The sequence below is a fragment of the Dermacentor silvarum genome, chromosome 1 (genome assembly GCF_013339745.2).
Source record: "Dermacentor silvarum isolate Dsil-2018 chromosome 1, BIME_Dsil_1.4, whole genome shotgun sequence".
Taxonomy (NCBI): Eukaryota; Metazoa; Arthropoda; class Arachnida; order Ixodida; family Ixodidae; genus Dermacentor; species Dermacentor silvarum.
Window position 1 is genome coordinate 12,950,074 of NC_051154.1, and position 20,866 is coordinate 12,970,939.

A 20,866-nucleotide genomic window follows, 5' to 3' on the forward strand; every position below is an offset into this window, starting at 1 on the left:
TTTTTTTTCGGTCCCGTGAAATTCAAATTAATTAGGTTTTACTGTAATAAGTGATATATGCTATTTGACTATTCGATTCGAAATTATTCGACCAAATCACTATTCGCTTCGAGTTCACTTCGAACCCCAAATTCACTATTCGCCCATCTATTTAGTAGGCCAATGTTTACTAGTTTATACGGCCGATAAACCTACTATTCCTACTTCGTATAGCTGTCTACTGATGTACTATCGCCAATCAATGCTTCGCTTTTCAGGCAAAACTGTGACTTCTTATACCAAATCCACCGTAAGCCTTTTGCGATGTGTCAAAATGGCTCAGGCCTCGCCCATAAGGGCTTAAAAACAGATTAGAATATTTTTACGGTATACTGACCCTGTGGATAAAAACGCCCGCCCGTTGACCCCCCTACAACATGCGCCTCCCTATAATATCTAGTTCGCTCGCGGTGCTCTCAGCTATACTAATCGTTGTTTTGCGCCTCAGTTAGGGAGCGCTGCACCGCTTGACCTAATCAACCGTTTTTTAGTAGACTCTAAATACAGCCGCCCTGGCCGTGCTAACAGTAGTGAAAACAGCCGGGAGTGGCCGCGCGCGCGCCGGCCACTTGCCGTAAGCGCCGAAAAGTCTAACGTTATAAGCGCAAAAATCACAAGAAACTGACGGAGGCGCCGTCGCGTGGTCTGCGGAATGTGATCGGCTGCACTCTTTTTTGGAGAACAAATCCGCTCGCTGTCCGCGGCCACTGCCGGAGCACACATGCCGAAGCCGTTCTGGCGCAGCGTGGTGCAATTTCGGTCAATTTTCCATGTTTTGCGCAGTTTGGCGCAGGAATCTGCGTTTGTGTCAAAATGGCGCAATTGGCGCAGGAGTCCCACCCCTGCATGGTGTTCTCAAGGGCTACTAAACTGTACTGACATCGAAAGCCCAGATTTAAATTTTCCATTTAGGCCTACACACTCAAGTGACACTGTTTCAGTTGGCTGCACAGTCAAACCTCATTATAATGAAGTCAGATCCTACCCAAAAGTGCCTCCATTATATCCAATATTTGTCACAGCATATTATTCGTTACATGCTGCATTACATTGTTTAACTGTTTATTATACACGACGTCCCAGTGGCAGTCATACCATGAGTACAAACATGCCTTGATGAACTGTGTGAATAGCCTAGCTTTAACTAGCTTTATATATATTTTGCAAATATACACTTTTGTATTTTTTACACATGCCATCCCCATCACCCTTTGATGGAGGTGCTAGCTACCAATGCAATGGAAGGTACGTCATTGCTCAGCTTGTATTGCTCGCAGGCACTCTCATATGATAGTGTCATACATTTCCAGCTGTCCCTTCTTGGTATTTAGACAGCTTACAAGCTTTTCGAGTCTTGTAACAGCGATTTACCTGCTTTCGTTGAGATAGCCACTGGTGCTAAATGTGACATACTTTTGCTGCTTTCACATGTTTTGCCTAGCATATCTGTTATTCCCAGTTTTTCAAGTTCACAGAATGATTACAGAAACTCGTTGCACTCGGTGACGATTTTAGCACGCACAATACATTCGTGGTGCTGTAGTTGTGACGTGAGCAGTGCTTCCCTGAAAGGTCTATCCAAGCTTGGGAATTCAGTGCAATCAGCAGTTCATTGCCTTCGCACAGTGAAACTTCGACACTAATAACTTTCCACATCTGATCAATTCGATGAGTACACTGATATCGCTTTTCGTTACAACCGATGGATGTACAAGTTTATCCCTTTCAACTTAATTGAGCCACGCGACGAAAGCTATGTCCATTGTAGTCTATTCTATGTCCTGGCAGATGTGTGGAACCTCAATGGCCCATAGGACAGCCTCTGTGTCGAAAAACTGACTTCACAATCGAGTTCCATGACTCAACAACGCCTTTTACCACTTGGTCCGATGCACTGGCAAAGGACCAAGCGATGTTGAGTGCTATGCGTGTTGATCCCACACATTTCAGCTCAAGATACTTCTACACATAATCAGTTATGATGGTTCTCTGGTTGCCACCATCGAAAATGTCTCTAACGTAGCAGCAGGTGTTATTTATGGCCCAGGCTCGGAAAGTCTCAAGAAAGGTGTCGTCTTCCCATGGATGCGCAAACTGTTGTAGTTTCGCTGTCATTCTTCCACGAACTCTTGTGTGGGTCGCACGTACTCGTAACGTGCCGAGCATTACATGTCGAGCAAGAGATCTCACTTCTACAGTCCCATACCCAATGACCTTTGGTTGTGCAACGGAAACACCTTTCATCACTTGAAAGAAGTTCTTGAAAGCACTCTTTCTTTAAGTCTCATGCCGAGTTGTTATGGAGTATGGATGAGGCAGGTTCCCCGTGGCAACCATGCATGGGCTGGCTTGCCACCAGTAGAGTTCCGACGTCTCGTACTCTGGGGTTCTTAATATCACTCTCTCTAAGCTCTCCAATTCAACTGATAGGAAGGTGAAAAGACCATCTGGTCTCAAGGAAGCAGCAGCCTGTGTCACTTGTCAACTGAATGGCACAGGATTGATGGTACCGCCCGACAACGTCCCGTGGTAGCGCCCTCAAGAGGATGTCTCAGACGCAGAGCCTTCAGTCTGCCTTCAGTCCAGAGCATCCCCGCCTTCAGTCCAGAGCATCCCCGCCTACCGTACACTCATGCTCTTCTTCCTCTTTGTTCCTTGACCCAGCCCGGAACGGGCAACAAAACAACACAAGACCAATGTTTTCTAATGACTCAGCATTTTTGCTTCAGACCATGCACCATGTTGTGAGCAGGTTACTACCACAAACATTTGTACAAAAGAGGCAAAGCCTACATTTCAACTTCTCCACAATGTGTATTCGTCCATTAAAAATCACAAGCTGTCGTCATTCAGACTTTCTTCAAAATGCAGGAAGGATGGTCTAAAATATTAGCGTATCTTGTTCGCGCTAACTTCTACAAATGCAAGACTAACCAGTGAACATAAATTTATGTCAAATATGGGTCAGCTGTATAGTCATGACTCACCCTCGGCACCAAGGCTAAGGTTGTCATCCTGTGTCTCGCTGATGGGAGCTTCCAGTGTGGGGCATTCCAGGTGGCTCTGATAGCCACTATCCTGGTGCAGCATAGACGCCAGTTCGACTGGCTGTATGTTGCTCGACTCCTCCCTTTTTATTTCCAGAGCCACAGGATGGAGAAAAGAAGCAGAAAAAGACATTAGACAATCATTTAAGTGCAAACTATGAAGCATAGGCAAGCAATGCAGATGCAGGCACAGAAACTAGGTCCATAACCAGCCAAGCAGCAGGTTTCCTGAAGGTGTTGGATCGAGGAAAGAACAAAACACCCACTTAAGATTGCATGTTTATTTGCTCTAAGGTTGCATGTTTACTTGCTCATTTTAATGGATTGACTGATTGACATTACCACTCCAAAACAAGGGCTGCGAGACGCCACAGTGGAGGCCTCAACTTTGAACCCTGGTTTCTCTAACATGAACCCGAAAATGCTCAGTAGACGAATGTTCCTGCATTCTGCCCACATTAGAAAAAAATAGAAAGAAATAGAAAAAAGAAAGAAAGAAAGAAAAAAAGAAAGAAAGAAAGAAATGAGTGAAGTACAAGGCCTTTGCTTCCTAATGAGCCGTCACAGTGCCGAAAAGGAGCACTACCAACATCAGAACATTTATCTTTTCTCCACTTATAATGATACAAGTGTCACTGCTAACCATAGAGCACCCACAGTTTGAAATTCTAGAATGCACACCAGATTGCTTTCAGCCTGAAACAGCCTGAAAGATTCAAGCAACAAATTTTTTTGTTCATGAATGGCAATTGCAGAAATGAAGGCATAGTCTAGACACTGGAAAAAACAGATACAAGTGGTGGCTTTAACTCAACCTAGACTGACCAAAGATGCAGCATGCAGAGGTATTATATGACAAAATAACATAAATCCCCCCTGGTTAGCCCAGATGGGACAGAGAGTGCCCCGAAAAGGCGTTGACCAAGACAAATTTTTATTCAACTGCAAAGCTTTATTTCTGAGAAAACCATACAGATTTCCTTTGTAGCTTTGTGCTACTGTTAGGTGGACGACAATTTTCCCTTTCATAGGAGCTGGGATGTAGAGGCGGGCACATAAGTGCCCTGCCCTGCCTCTCCTCTGCCTAAAATTCAAAACTTTTGTGTATGAGGATACGTGGCGTACAACAACATGCAACAACACCTGCCTGCAACCTCCTCCCCGAGTCAAGTGCAAGCGACCCCCCAAAAATATTACTGGTTACGCCCAATTCATAAGCGCAAACAATACAGCAGAAGTCTTGGAATGTTGAAGGTAAGATCTAATGTTCCCACCAAGAAAAAAAAAAAGCAGTGCAGAGGAAAGTCCCAATCAAGACAGCGCTAGAACAAAAACTGCAGTAGACTCACTTATGCGGCTCATCAGCTGGAAGTGAATTCACCCACTCTTGCACAGATGTTGGCGACTTTGGTGGTGTTTCCGCTCCTTTAGGTCAAAAACAAATCGAATAAGCTGAACATGCACTAATGTTAACACATCTAACCTGCTCCTTGCACACTTCTGAAAGGTGAGATTTTAACAAAGCTCCTTACACAACCTTACCACTTTAGTGCAGTATCTCATTCACACAACCAAATTGAGATACACCTGATGAACCAATTTCTCTTTTGAAGTTAACACATGCAAGCAGCTTCGTCAATCGATAGCATCAGGTAAGACTAAAAAATGCTTCAACACAGCCAAAAGTATTCAGTGCAGTGTCATTAACTGCATGACGGAAACATAATCCTTTATGTTCAGTAATATTCAAAGTGAGAACAAGTAGTTGTCCTTAGCACACAGTCCTCAAGAGTTTCCTACCATGTAACATGTAAACAAGCCATTCTCTTCAGCACGTAACACTGCTGCACTATATATTCTGGACGATTCTGAGTTCCTGGACCCAACTTTCCCCACTTTTTCTTTAACAGGAAGCTTTGGCCCAGGGGCTCCTATCTAATGACATGGGAAAGGGGAAATCGTTTTTCTCAACAACCACAGCACTAAATTTGATTAGGTCTGTTGCATTTAAAAGAAAAAGAAAAAATCTAGTGACTGTTGAAAGCGCATTTTTTATTTAGGCTGCCAATTTTAAATAAAAATTTCTGAAAACTGGAAATTTTCAGAAAACAAAACGACCAAGTTTACTTAATAAAACTTGTTGTTGGGCTAGCTGGTACATGCTTCATACAACGAAAAGACACAACACACCAAGGAAAAGACAGGCGAAAGGAAAGAGCATCTCTTTCCTTTCGCCTGTCTTTTCCTTGGTGTGTTGCATCTTTTCCTTGGTGTGTTGCATCTTTTCGATGTATGAAGCATGTTTACACCTTCCTTGGAACTCAGAAATGAAAAATGTTCACTGAATTGCATCTAATAATAAATCTAAAGCTGACAAAATTGATGCCATTATACATGACTCTTAAATACACCACTAATATGAGGACTTTTACAGAACCCTTGGAAACATTGTAAAAAATTAATGTACGATATAAATTAATATATCAAACTTGTCTGCTTTGAATGTTCTAACGGATGCAGTTTACAGAACAGGGTTATCTGTTCTAGGTGCAGAATTATGAATTCGTAAATTTCGTGCTTCTATTCTTCTCAAACTTGATTTTTGGCAATTTCTGTAAAAAAAATTCAGGCCCTAAATCAAAATTCTGCTTCCAACAATCACTAGAACTTGGCTTTCTCCCTCAAATGCAACAAATTTTATTAAAATCGGTCTAGGGGTTATCTCAGAAAAGCATTTCTGCATTTTACATGTATTTAAATAGGCTGCTGCAGAGTTGGGCCCGAACTAAAGCTTCCCCTTAATACTTTTGTACTAATGCTTTGAGAGCAGCAAATTTTTGTTTGGTGTGTGCTTTTATTTTTCATCTTACAAAAGTGCTGTGCACTGACCAAGAGCAGTCTTGCCAAACAATTTGTGGGTGCTGCAAGCCTCGTGCAAGTGAAAGGTATCTTTGCACCAGTTCTGTGTTACCGTATACACTCGACTAAGGGCCGCACTCGTGTAAGGGCCGCTCCCCCCAACTTGGCAGTCCAAATTAAAAAAAAAAAAAAAAATCTCGCCAGCAAACGGCAGTGTCGTCGCGTCTCGCGTACGGCGCATTTCGCGGGATTTTAAACGCGTGGCGTGCGGTGTCCACGGACATTATTGTAAAGAGTTTTAAGGTCACCGGGATTTCCATTGCCATGGCTGGCACTGAGGACGATCGGATACATGAACGTGTGGATGACCCGAGCAGCGGCGACGAGCCGAGCCCGAGCAGCGATACCGATGAAGACATCTAGCGAGGATGTCCGCAGCTAGACGCCAGATATCCCATCGTTAGGTACATATGGCACGATTAAATAGGTTTTTCCATACGTGGATCGAAAATTCAACAAAAATTTCACACTTTCCTGGAAGGGCCGCACCCCATCAAAATCACGGAAAAAAAGTGCTGCCCTTACACGAGTGTATACGGTATCTCTATAAAACTGTCCAAAAGAGCAGTCAGCCTACTATGGTTATATAGCACTGTAGCTTTATATTTGATAAAGAGGACATAGTTCATCAACATAAAAATGTGTGACTTCAATTTGACAATAGGCCTTAAATCAAGTTTTTTTACTAGCAGACATTTGCTGTTTTCTGTCCATCATTCAGTCTGGAAGTGCACTACGGCTTAGGCCAACCCAAAAGCTCAAACCCAAGCCATCTCACAGACATCCCTTACGTAGAGTAATGACACTGCTATTAGATTATGCTCACTTTGCTACATAATTACATTAACATTTTCCAATCAGCAGCAATAGCCACTGCACAAGATGCAATAAGAAAATGCACAAAATGTTCAGCCCAAGCCACACGTTGGTATGTTCCTGCTATATTTCAACAAGAACTACATTAGATCTTTTATAAGTCAACCCAAGCAAACAACTAAGTTGGATGGACACTGGCATTCATGTATATTCTCCACCCTGCAGAAGAAAACCATGACTAAAGATATGCCTAGATCAAATTAAAGAGAACATGCGACCAGGTAAGAGCTGGTCATATTTCTGGACTCTGCTGCATGTATTCAACTCAACTGATAACTCCTATTGTTCAAATTAAATAGAAGGTCCAGAAAATATAGAGAGGATGCAGCACAGAGCATCAAGATTCCACTTTACCCAGACAATTCATCATAGTTGCAATCATTATGAAACAATTAGAACTTTTAACTATGATACTTGTTTTTATACAATGAAAGTAAAGCAGCAGCAAACCAGAAACATTCCCACCTGTCGTTATCACTTTCTTCTGACTCGATCGCTCCACCAAAGACATGTCAACTGTTATGACTTTGCAGGCAGCTCTGGGAAGATCTGGAACACAGCTAATGTTCTAATTACTAAAACAAAAAAATTTTACAACTTGGTGTTAAGGATGGTCACGTCTGTATAACAAAACTGAAACAATGGGCCAATGATTTACACATCATAGCATTGCTTTCACTAAGCAGAGATCAGCCAAATAAAACACCTTGTTCTGCACTTCTTAACTATGCTGACCGCTACTACAAAATATCTCCCTAGGCATGGATGCCAGTGCCATTTACCTGTTTGTCAGCACCAAAACTGCAAATATAAACTTGTGTATAGACACCAGATTTTTTAAGAGTTCAAAGTGGCAAACAGCAAAAACTGTGAGACCAGAGAGACATGTGTGCTGCATTTGTTAAAAATGCTATCTACTGTTGTAGCTCGGTAGTTACAATGTTCTACTGCTAAGCACTAGGCCACAGTGCCAGGCACCGAAGCAAAAACACTAACTACTACTCGTGCAGCAGCAAATGCAACAGTGCACTTCTAACACCAAGTATGGGCCCAGCTGCAAACGTTCTCAACACTAAATAAGTTTGCAAGACAAAGCACTTGATGATCTATACTCTGTGCACAAAGTGCAGATTGGCCTCAAAGTTCCCTTCCTTCGCAATGTACAGTGTGGTCCACTGTTAAAGGGAACACTTAAATGTGCTTCTCTCACTTTGCTTGCACCCTAGCTACAAGTGGATAGGGTAGTAATGTCAGTAAACTGCACAGGTGTGTCAAAAGAAGTCAGAGCTACCAGCCAAAAGTTAGCTGCTACAAATCTAGGCAATCGTACTCTTGCAAGAGAGGAAAACCTGGACATGCTTTTCACTCAAGTGTTCTATTTAACAGTGGACCCCTCTGTACATACTGGTCCACAATTATGCCTCAAAACAAAATGCGGTCTATGAGAGATGATGCCATGGAAGGCTCCAGATTAATTCCCCCCCCCCCCCCCCCGCGCTACATGCAACAAGCATTTTTGCCCTAATCGGAATGCGGCTGCAAATCGGACCAACAATCTTGTGCTCAGCAGCAGAGCACAACACGTCCACCAAGTCACGGCAGTGGGTGGCCCCATTTCTCACGAGGGCCTAGTTTCGACAACTGAAAGTTAGAAAGCTCATGTATGAAGCTTGCTCATAAAGACTGTTACAAATAGGACGACTGAACTACAGTGCACACCATGAGCACAAAATTATAACTGCGAGTTTCAAAGGTAATTTTGCACAATGGCATTACAGCTCACATGTCGGGGATTCAAGACCACTTAGATGAGGGGACAAATAAGCTTTTCTTTGCTAGCAACTTCTGCCAAGGAAACACTATAACAATATTTGTGACAGACGCCACAGAAGCTTGATGAATTATCCTTAGTAGATATTTTAAAAAGGCAACAATGATCAGAATGTAAGTCAAGCTATCGAGTTATTCCATGCCTCTGCAGCATTCAACAACTCCACACAGAAGACGCCCTGCAACCAAGTAACCTGCCAAACCTAACATAACCATCCTGCAAGGTAGCTGAAATGCTAACTCATTCCCTTGAACTACTATTTCAAACTGACATCTTAACATGCACGAGTATTGCAACCACCAAGTAGGGAGACACGGATCAGGATAAGTGAAGTTGGTGGTAATCAGATACTGAAGTATTTTATGCTTACATCAACCTGTGAAAACAACATGTCGAAAATTTTTAAAATAGGCTGTCTTACTGTTCCAGCAGTTCTGCTCTTGCCAGCAAACGAGACCTCTACCCCACGTTACATTTCATTTCATTTATTTACTCTCAGGGCCATTCGGCGTTAGATTGAGGAGTGTGTAATAAACAAGAATACATGTGTAGTAAGCAGATTATTGAAGATGATCATGTACAGCAGACTTGAAAGCTTCGGGTAGTTTCACAATGTATATGTGCATCTGTAGTTCTGAGCGTCTAAAGGCTATCTGGATCACTGGATGCAATAGCTGCACATTGATGCAGTGACCTCTTCTCTTTTGCTTTTAATTGTTCTCTACATACGAAAAAAAAAAAAAAAAAAAAAGGTACCTCAGGAGGACCTTCAGGTGACAGCTACTGTCACCATGCAAAACTTTAGTGGGAGTTCCGTGGCCAATGAAAGGTGCTGAATGACCCTTTCAACATCTTGTTAGTTGCTCTAGCACTGATGAAAGCCTTCTGGGAAATTCACTGCCGATATAGACCCATATAAATTACTAAGAAAATTGCACTTTGTGCAGATAACCAGGAAGCACTTGTCAATGTTCTAATATTAGGTCTGATTACCATCTGGTTGTACAACTAGTGTTATTTTGGTTATAAGAACAGCTATCCAACAAGTACTTGAGGTGGTACCAAAATCCACAACTTTTCCAGCTGTAAAAATCACCGTATTCAACTTAGGCAGAGACACTGACCCTTGGGCAATTCCAGGATGGGACCCAATTGCTTCATGTCCTGAAGCTTGTGAAGACTGCGCCGCATGTGCTGGCTCTCAGCACCATGCTGGGACCCAGGACGTGGCCTTGACACATCACCCATGGGCGAGCCTAATGCCAGCCAACGGTCATGACCACGCTTGATGGCCAACAGCTTCTCTTCTGAGCTGATGTCACTCCGCAGCACTGCTAGAACTTCACGTAGACGTACTACACCGTATGCCTCCGACCTGCTAGGTTCAGCACTGTGTGCATCAGGACGTGTAGCTTCCTCACAAGACTGTGATGTCACAGGACCAGCAGTAGAAGTGGCATCAAGCAATGCTGAGTGCTGCTTATCGGGCCCACTAGTGCATGAAGAGGGGTGGTCTGTTATGGGTGCAGTGGGTGCCCTGCATCTCCGCTGTTTAGAAACTCCACTTGTACGTTTTGATTCACCTGCAAAATGACAGTAGTGGCCACTGCTCTACAGGAGCACCATTGACATCTCCTAGGCTAATTAAACTGGGAGACCATCCACCTCAAACTTCTGTATTGACTCCTAAAACATTACAATAAAGTTGACCACACATAAAATACCTTCTAGCTCCTCTCATTATTCTACAATGCAAAGGCTTTCACTTACACTCGCTCCATTTCATCGCTAAGAACAGCAAGTGAAAGAAATAGCCTCAGATGTCTTTGAAAATTTTTTAACTATGTCTACATTACAATTCCCTTAATTTTTTTCTGGAGGAATATTCGTTATTACATCTTTTGCTTTTCAGCTGCAATATAGTTTTCATAATTTTGTAAATATTGAAGCTCAGTGAAACGTTGCTTTTGACTAGCTGGCTACAATTCATACTGTGGGCAGCACTCACGTCCATTCACTTATTCTCATGTCTCATACCATGCATGCTACAGGTTTCAGCTCTCTCTCTCTTTTTCCAGGGTGTCAACTTACCCGACGGTAATGAGCTTGGTCGTGCCGCACTTCCGGTTCGCTTCTTCTGGACAGGTGGTACCTTAAGCAGAGACTCAGAAGAAGGGGCACGACTACAGGAGGCTCGACGAGCTGTACCTGAGCTGGGGCCTTGTTGAAACTTACGAGCAAACTTAGGGCTCAGGCTCTGAATGGCTCGGGAGAGCCACGCCTGTGCCGATCGGCCAACTCCACAGCCCTGCGATGAGCTGCTACTGCCTGAAAACAAAGAACAGAGTTTATGGAAAAACAAAAACAAAACAATGTTACCATTTTCGGGCACCCTGCAGCTTTACTGCTGCCAAAAAATCAGCAGCAGTGTAGACTTCATAAAAGATATCTAGAAATCAAAATGAATAATGTAGAATCAAAATTAATGATGGAAAATGATGCAATCAAAAAAATTCCGAGGCACATTTATGTTTAAAAGATACTCATGCCTGGTTCATCTGGGTCGCTTCTTCATTGCTTTAATGGATAGCTGTCAACTAAGTAATCATGGTATCAAGGATTGATTCCCTGAGTGCATGGAAAATAATCATGTCACATTGTACTGTGAGCACTTCAAAACAAATGTGAGTAGCAACATGGCTTTGTGCGTTAAAGCAACATGAAAATTGGAGGTAGTGGTCACATGCTATCACAAGCCACTGAAGCATATGTCGGTCAGCATGTTTCAGCAGACCTAGGCCACACTGCTGTCTAATACTCATGGCACTAAGCTACCTCCTGCACCACTAAATAGGTCCTTCCATATTGCCTTACTTGTCGCTTTCTGGCAATCAACATGGGATAAAAAAAAATATCACCAGAAAGGAAGAAAAGGAGTTACTCTTTGCTCCCGAAAAACCAATTGCAGGGAACCGTCTAGTGCAGGCTGCATCATCATGAGCAGCATCAGCCTATTTCATGTTCTCTGCAGGATGCCTCCAAATTTCCCAATCTCATCAGACCACCCAATCCTCTGCCATCCTTAACTGCACTTGCCGTTCCTTGTTATCCTTTTCTGTTACTCTAATAGGCGACCGGTTACCTGCTCTATGCGTTACATGACCTGCTCAACTACATTTTTTCCCCTTAATCCCAACTAGAATATCAGCTAACCCCATTTGTTCTCTAGCTCATATTCCCAACTTCTTGCCTCAACAGTACAGCTATCATTTTCCATTCCATCGCTTGTCACACAAACTTAAGTTCCTTCTTATCAGCCTAGTTTCATACACATAGGTTAACATTGGTAAAAAGTGCTGATTGTATAATTGTATAACGCTAAGCTACCACTCACGACTTATTCCTCTAGGCTTATTCCATGTAGAATGGAAAAAACCCAAAGTGGGGCAGATGGAAGGGACTAACCTGGTGGCACAAGAGATCCGCTCAACATTCTTAGCTCTCAGTGGCACAGTGCCGCCTGACATCACTACATTGGGCTGACTGGCATTAGTGTTTTGGGGCACCACGTGATCACCACCTACAAATGCCATGAAGTGGCTTTAACCCATGAAGCCACACTAAGCTTAATGTGCATTTTGATTGGCTACAGTAAAATATATTGTTGCGTCAAGCTCCTGTCAGATGCCGGCGAGCGGCTCCGAAAGCTTCTCGGCCAGTAATCGTTGCCGGGAGGAGCGCCAGCTGACCAAGAGGTGGTGTACGGCCGTTGAGTTGCCCTCACAGGCAGTGTGGTCCTGGTTGAAAACCTGGATCGATCATTCCACGTTGTTGGGCGACGATTGCAAAACCTCGCTATGTGGCCCGCGACACCGCATTGGAAACACACCGGCAGAGGCCGCACATTTCGATGTTCCTCCATGTAGTCACGCGTGTTGCTGTCGATTGCATAGCCAGCAGGTGGATCACATTCATCATGGCTAGGCATCGGCTGCCGGGAGACGTGCGTGCGGCGAGGGCGTTGGTCGTAGTCATGATCGTAATAGCTCATGGTCCCTCTCGTTTGTGGGGTAGACCTATACTCAATGGTCGCTGCGTGAGCCGTCGGTTGCCAAGCGGTCGAAACGGCCGTGTTGCTCATCTCGTGTGGTGAGTACGCACCAGTGATGCCGGGTGTGCGACGGTAAATCTCTTCCCGATGGAGCAACTCTTCACGAACAATCTGCCGTATAGTTGATGAAAGGTCAACACACGAGCTCGGCTCTACACTTGCCACCGTTGTGACATTAGCCAGATGACCAAACTTCGGTATTATTCGTCGCATCTTCAGCGTCTCAAAGGTCCTGCAGTGGCGAATGACGTCAGACACGGTATCCAAGCTTTCTTTGCCGAACAGAAAATTGTAGACGTCTTCGGCTACTCCTTTCAACAAATGTCCAACTTTGTCATCTTCAGACATTTGAGAGTTGACTATCTTACACAGTTTTAACACTTCTTCAATATAAGTTGTACAGGTTTCGCCGGGAACATGAGCTCTTTGCGAAAGCGTCTGTTCAGCGCGTTTCTTTTTTGCACTAGAGTCTCCAAAACACGCTCTGAGTTCCTCGACGAAAAGCTCCCATGAAGTTAGCGTATCTTCGTGATTCTCATCCCAGACGAGCGCTGTGTCGGTAAGGGAAAACACAACATTGGACAACTGCGCGGTCGAGTTCCAACCATTAGACCGGCTCACCCTTCGGTAGTTCGTGAGCCACTCGTCGACATCTTCTCCGGCTTTTCCTCCGAAAAACAGTGGCACCCGATAGTATTGACACGGAACGCCAGGTGCTGGCCTTGAAACTGCGTCAGAGTCGTCGGGAATCTGGCAGGCGTATTCAGGCATGTCAGGTGAGGGTGGCGGAAGTCCGGCAAGTCGACGGCTTCGGCGAAGTTGTAGCAGCGTAGGCTCCGTGGTTACGAGGTGTACCCAGCACCGTCCACCAATTTGTTACAAGCACGGGGAAAAGGGGTTTATTTAGGCGTGCTAGAGCAGGAACAGCAGGCTACGAACAGCAGGAATGGCCGCTGCACAGTCGTCGTCCTTCTCCTCTTTCTCCTTTTGATCCGCACGTCCCTTTTAAGCACTTGGACGCAACAATATAATGGTCATACAATAGAGAAAATGAGGCTCCATGGACAGCCATGCAGTAAAAATGCGGCATGTAAAAATGCGGCATGTAAAAACTTTGTGCCAGCACTTATTCAAAGCTGAGAAATGAAGCCCACTATGTTTCAAATTTCAAAGGTGAGGTAACGTTAGAGAAACTGGCTTTTACAATAGTGGTGTTATTAAAGAAATGTGACATCATTTGGAAACAGCAACTTTGATTCAACTAGACACTTAGGTGAGAAGTGCACATCCCACTTCAACCAGCAAGCGACCCTTTTAGTCACAGCATTTGGCTAATTTTGTCATTTGTAGGGATTGTTAATGTGAATTTAGATTACAAGGATAGTAATTAATGCATGCTTATACTTTTCCTCTACCAACCTTCAAGTACATTTAAACAAAGATACTATGCCCAAAAGTTTTTCACCCTGTTCAACAACTGAACACTTATGCTTTCTTTCCAATGAATTCTATCAAATGCAAAAAGGCTATCAAAGGTCAAATCAAGCATTAGAGCTTCATCCTTGCTACATAATCAGTTTAAAACTACATGCTACACACAATACCACATAATTTTTTTTAATTATCGCTTTCTGATGTAACCTGCAGGGTTTTCACAAATGCTTCAACTAATTGGCAATATATTATACTGCCAAGTTTGTTTATCCTAATAGTGCTGCAGTGGAAGCCACTCTTTGGTGTTATGCTCCTCTGAAACTGATACTAAATAGCTAACAGCTATTAGGCATTTGCTTGGCCAAGTTCCTCGAGCCCCTACCAAACTTTCCTCTTCCAAAAAAATTGAGCGAAAACACCTAAGGTCCTAGCGCAAATCAACAAAGCAGGCACCGAGAAGCAGACGCATAAAAGCTTGTTGCATCAAGCTGGAACTTTTTTTTCTTGAACAAACAAAATCAACAGGCCACTTTGCTTTTTGACCCAGGCCCAGGAAGCATAATGGATGTTCATTTGTGACCGGATATACTGATGCTCTACCATACAATTAATTAAAATGGCGAACTGGGTGAGTTGGAGTGTATTCATCGTTAGGCAAAGCATGAACGGGCAAAGACAGCAGAACACAGGACGACCGCTTACTATCAACTAAAAAGGGTTTATTAAAAACTGACATATATATCAGAACCCCACTATGTGCGCATGCCAAAAGACAGCTCAACGCGCATTTGTGCCAGCATCGGATGGAAGAGAGCTTCAGCAGACAAATCACAAGGTGAACAGCTGCCAGGTTCCCTGTTGCTGTTTTGGGAAGAATATGTGAAATAATCCTCCGCAAGACTAAGCATATGTCTAGGAATGCCACAGAGCAAATGACCAACAGAAGGCACCCACTGCAGTGGCTCAGATAGCTAAGGTGTTGCGCTGCTGAGCACGAGGTCGCGGGTTCGTATCCCAGGCTTGGCGGTCGCATTTCAATGGACGCGAAATGCAAAAATGCCCATGTACTTGCGTTGTAGTTGCACATTAAAGAAAGCCAGGTGGCCCAAATTAATCCGGAGCCCTCCACTACGGCGTGCCTCATAATCAGAACTGATTTTGGCACGTGAAACCCCAGAAAGAAAGAACCAACAGAAGAGACAGGAAAGTAGCCTGTCTTCTGTATGCGCATTGTTTTTCGCACTGATTGAAGAAGATTGCAAGTAAGTACGGGGTCAACGTCATGTTTAGTACACACAAGTTAGAGTGTGTGCAGCTGTACAACGAAAAGTGGATAAAGACAGTATACGTTCGTGCACAGTTAACATCACATGGTTTACAAACTGCCAGAAAGATGTTATGTACGACATTCTTATGACATGCGGCGCAAGATATATAGGACAAGTGGGTCAATGAGTCGAGCGCCAAGGCAAGAAAAAATTCTGTGAAAGTAACACGAACTTCCAATTTGTCTCGGCACTGTGAAGAGTGCGGCTGCTCCCCCCCCCCAACGTTGGACGAAACCAGGATTCCATATAAACATGCAAATCAACTACCGCGGGAAATTGTTGAGGTGTTTTACATAGAAGACAACAAGAACACGTGTGTGAGCCAACATTCTGTGACTGTACTTTGCGGTGAGGTAGATTTCCTGAGGCCTGCCATGTGCAGAGGCAGATAGTTTTTGGCCTCGCGACATTACCTTCAACCGTGTGCTCTGTCATTTGGCATGTGCACACAGTGACGTTTCGATATATATGTCAGTTTCTAATAAAAACATTTCAGTTGGTAGTAAGCTCTCGTTCTGTGTACTGCCATCTTTGCACTTTTCTTAACAATGAATTCACCATACACGCACCAACACGGAGCGTAAGTCGCAGTTTCATTTTCACAATCGCTGCCACCAGACCTATGCATATATATAACCCTCCGGGACCCCTTCTGGTGCAGACATGGTGTAATTTTTGCCAGAATCAGGCTTTTGTAGCAGCATGTAAATGATTTTGCACTTTGTAGCAGTTTTGGCACAATGTACCGGCAGTTCTACCACCTCAAGATCACACACACACAGCACTAATTTGTGACAAATGTTATTGGAAACAGTGCGCAGCATACTCATAATCACTGGCACGTCAAAACCATGCTGCACTACACCACGCAAAGCTGCAGCAGTCAGGACATGTGCCAAATGCATGCATGCCAATAAAACATTACAGAACAGCAAAACTTTCCAACTTTGCATGCGACTCCCACAGAACACGTCTGTCTGGTTTTGATGTGTCAGTGATTATGAGTGTATATGTGCCAAGTGGCTTTTATAATAAAATTTATTGCAAGTCGCTGCTGTGTGTGTCTGCTTTTGTCTGTCTCATGTACCTGCACGGTATGTCTAATCATGAATCACTAACAAGTCTAACTTTCCACTCGTGTGACAAAATTGCCATGTTTTCACCGATCCTGAGTTTCGTTGGCTTCTAATGGTGGTTGTGCCTCATGCAACACAAACGTTGTATCAATAATCAGTTACTCTTCAATCAATCCCAATAAAACCCCCCATCACTACAACATTTTAAAAAGCCAACATCATGCTTGCAAAGACCATCAGGCAATATCGCAAAAGCTGATATATACAGCACAGACCAAAGCAAGAATGACAGTTAATACCAAGTGCTATCAAGTGCAGCAAATCGGTAACAGTATATTATAAGGAAAGCAACTACTACAGCAGTGAAAGGAAACAAGCTGCAGGTGACCATCATACCACTAAATCAATATAGGTGCTTTTCAGCCTGAAATTTCACTGAGAGCAAAAACATGCTGTCCAGGTTACATGCAACCGTACCATGACTTTAAATATCTGTAATCTGCGTGCAGTATACTAAAATCTGTCATGCAACACAGCGTTAGAAATGGCATATGATACCTCTCTCCTCAGAGGGGGCAGCCATTGCAACTGTGGCTACATCCTTCAAGTCAGCTTTGCATCAGGAGAAAAAGAAACAGCAAATGGACAAAAACCACACACACACACACACACACACAGCGCAGACATTACATTTTGTAAAATCGTTTGTGAAAACACGAAACTCGCTGAGGCCTTTATATTACGAGGAATATAAGCGATTTTTAAGCGGCGCCAATACGGGACATTTGCGGTCATTCAAAAGAAACTAAGTTTGCTGCAAGTACTATACCTTCCCGAGCTGTACCGCCGTGCACGCGTCAATTTGTCGCCGGGGCCACGACAGTACTCTGGTTCTTTTCTAGGGCAACGTAAACTCAAACGGAACATATATTTCGCAACGGCGTCACGCTACGAGACACTTGCTAAGCGATAAAATACTTGAGGTGATAAAGCAAAGTACTGCGACCACACGTTCTGCACGTCGTAAACACTACTGGAATCTTGTAAACATGCAACCTCGAGCATGAACCCTTTAGCGCGTTTTACCGCTGGAAAAAGAAATTTAACAAGCCGCTGAAAAATCACACGAGCCATTTGGCGAGGCAGCTGTTTTTTTTATATGCAGCATCACGCTTACTAACGCCAAGGCTGAGCTAGTCCAGCACAGAAACATCTTAATGCAAGTTCATGAACGAGGTGCAAGTGCGATGGAACCACTATAGTTACTACGGAGAGCTTAATTTGACAGTTTTAAAAGGCGACACTCGTAAACAAACTAGCTATACATGTCTGACAACACTCAGTTGTTGAGTTTTGCTTTGACTCTTAAAGCACGCAACTATGACACTCTTCGAAAGCAATGCAACATCACGTTGTGCTGCAAGCCCATAGCTCTGTATACACGACGGCGGAACTTTGATACAAGAGTGAAGACCACGTAAACGCAAAACTCACTTGGTAACAGCTCTTGTTGTTAGAGAATTGCGTCTTGACATTTGCTGATAAGCGACGAATCATAATGCTCAGCTTCACTTTATAATATACACATATTACAAAACCATAGGCACCGTTCCAAAGTAACAAACTGCCTGCCTACCGCATGGATAGCATGGATACCGCCAACCACCGCAACTTCCGACAAAATTCCCCGTCGAGTTGCCAGACCAAACGCGAATCCACCGGCCGCAGCGCGCTACCGGCAAACGCGCAGTTGCTCAAGCCAAGCTTTAACCAAGTTTTAACCAAGCATAAGGACTTGAGCTCTAAAACAGATCGCGCACTCTGAAAACCATGCATGAAAGAAAAAAACTCATGCAGATCCAACGCACATGTTGGAATCTATGCGAAGCGAAGCTCAAGCAAAGCGGTAAATAAATGCGTTACAGATGCGTGATGACAGGGGTATGCACATGAAAGGACGACACGTATGAAGCAATACTTAAGGGATTTTGTGCCTCTTGTGTCACAGCTATAGTTAGGGCGTTTGCATGAACCCGACAGAAGCGAGTCGAGTCGGCTAGTCGGGCTGGAATATGCCTGTCGAGTTGGGCCCCGTTGGGCTGCCCGACTGCACGGGGTAGATTCACCCCGCCCCACGTGCGTTTGCAGCGCGCCTATAAACGCGGGTGCGTCGGGCCCGCCAGCGCTGATACTTGCATGGGACCATGCAGTAGTGTGACATCGCGATTTATGCGCTGACAGCGGGAATAGTACGTATCAGGTACACGGCAAATACTATCACAAATCACTGTGCAGTGCAACCTCATCGTCGCGATAAACTGTTCGAACGCGTTGATGTCTCTGCTCGACACTGTGTCGGCTGTACGTGTGCCGTCGTTGTCCCGGCTCGTCAGAAGCGAGCTCATGTAAACGCGGTCACGCCGTGCTCGGTCAGTCCGATTTCTGACTCGACCTGCTCGCGTCGGGTTCATGTAAAAGTAGCCAGTGAGACATACCCACCCATTCTGGAGGATAGGCCAATAACGGGACCATCCCCGTGACACATACCGAATGGCTAAACTAAAAAAAGAAGAATTCGTGAAATATTATTAACCCTTCTATTAAAAGATCGGTGTGCTCTAGAGATATATCTGAGCCGACATTATATCGATCTTCATATATTATGTAGTACCATGGTGGGACGTGCCCATTTTAAAGGAGTGGCCAAGAACCCATGGAGTGGGAAATACTAAATGGTTAAATGATATAAAATAAAGTAAATCAAAGAATCCGTTAATTGTAATTCGCCATTACATTAACCCTTTCAGCCCTGAATTTTTTTAACGTGCAGAAAATTTTTTCTTCGTTTTGTATTGATTTACTACGGCCTAAAAAGCACAAAAATATTTATTTTATTCGGAGTACCACATCAGCATAAGATATGGCGTCATGTCCTATATAGGACACCAGGGCTTAAAGGTTGTAAAGAGCAATATGAAGTATTTCGAAGTTGCATATTATTCTCGGCTGTATCACACATTTAAATGCATAAAAACTTGCATGATGGTCATTTGACAGTGGTTCTTTTGCATCAGAGGCATCAAAAATATTCTTCGTGCTGGTGATACACGGCTCATCATTGCACTTCAATGGCCTCTATCTTTGATAGTCGCTTTGTCGGATGTGTTTTTGTCATAGATAGCCAATTCTTCTACTGTACAGAAATTACTGCTCCCCAAGCCTGCAAAACCAAACTATATCCCACTTTTCATCGTCATCGTCTGCTGCCTCCAACACGCAGACGTCCTTCATCATTGCACTTGAAAGGCCTCCATCTACTTGATAGTCGCTTTATCGGATGTATTTTCGTCATAGATGGCCAAAGCTTCGTCTATTGTGCAGAAATTACTGCTCCCCAAGCCTGGAAAAGCAAACTGTGCGTAGCGCCCACCGACGCCGCAACACGGCGACGCTAAGGTCGGCGCTCTCGGCCGGCGCCTTGGTGCCGGCTGCAAAAGACGACGGAAATGAATGAATGAATAAAGCCTTTATTTTAAGGAAGGGGACGGCTCTAGGCCGCTGTTGGGGATTAGGTGGGAAAGGAATGTGGGTTTCCGGATTGTTGGCTGGGGCACATCTTCATCTCAGTCTTTGATCTCCCGCTTTATGCAGACTCAGGTGCATGTTCACTTCCGCCGCTCTCGCACGGGCTGGTCGACCCCTTCTACACTACTCGAAACAAGCCACTTTGTCTGCCATATGTCGCAATGGCTTTCTGTGTTTCAGGGTTAGTCTGTATTTCAATTCCTAGTGTTCTAATATCTCCGTGCAGTAAATGTTGAATGTTGGATCTCCCTTGTGAAAAAACTGCACAGTTCCAAATGAGGTGTTGCAAGTCTGCTCTGCATGACTCCTGACAATGTGTGCATCGGGTATAAGTGTTCGCAGTCGTAGCTTGTATGGTTTGGTGCCATTTCTCAAGTATGTGTGGTGTGTATATATGCAGCATTGGCCATAACCTTGTTCAAAAAAACCTCTTCCGTGCGAGTAAGGCCGCCGTTGTCAAACACATGTAATGGTGTAGCTTCTAATATAGTCTCCGTTTACTATTTGCTTTTATTTTAGTGCGAATGTAATGCATCAGTGCTCTGCTAGGAGAGCCTTCAGCCAATATCTTTAGGTATGGATTTTGGTCAGCGGGGTTTGGCGAGGAAATGGAGTGTGGG

General features: G+C 44.1%; 1 protein-coding gene across 1 annotated transcript in view; it reads right to left on the bottom strand.

Moving 5' to 3' along the window:
• LOC119455890 (uncharacterized) overlaps nt 1–19,164 on the bottom strand; it is an 80,080-nt gene extending 60,916 nt beyond the window's left edge. The window contains exons 1-7 of the mRNA XM_037717416.2: nt 19,161–19,164; nt 18,298–18,393; nt 10,804–11,040; nt 9,837–10,295; nt 7,347–7,430; nt 4,436–4,511; nt 3,027–3,169 (exon numbers count right to left, since the gene is read on the bottom strand). Of these exons, the coding sequence (XP_037573344.1) occupies nt 3,027–3,169; nt 4,436–4,511; nt 7,347–7,430; nt 9,837–10,295; nt 10,804–11,040; nt 18,298–18,393; nt 19,161–19,164 (1,099 nt within the window). The remainder of the gene's footprint in view (nt 1–3,026; nt 3,170–4,435; nt 4,512–7,346; nt 7,431–9,836; nt 10,296–10,803; nt 11,041–18,297; nt 18,394–19,160) is intronic.
• Between the last annotated feature and the right edge of the window lie 1,702 nt (nt 19,165–20,866).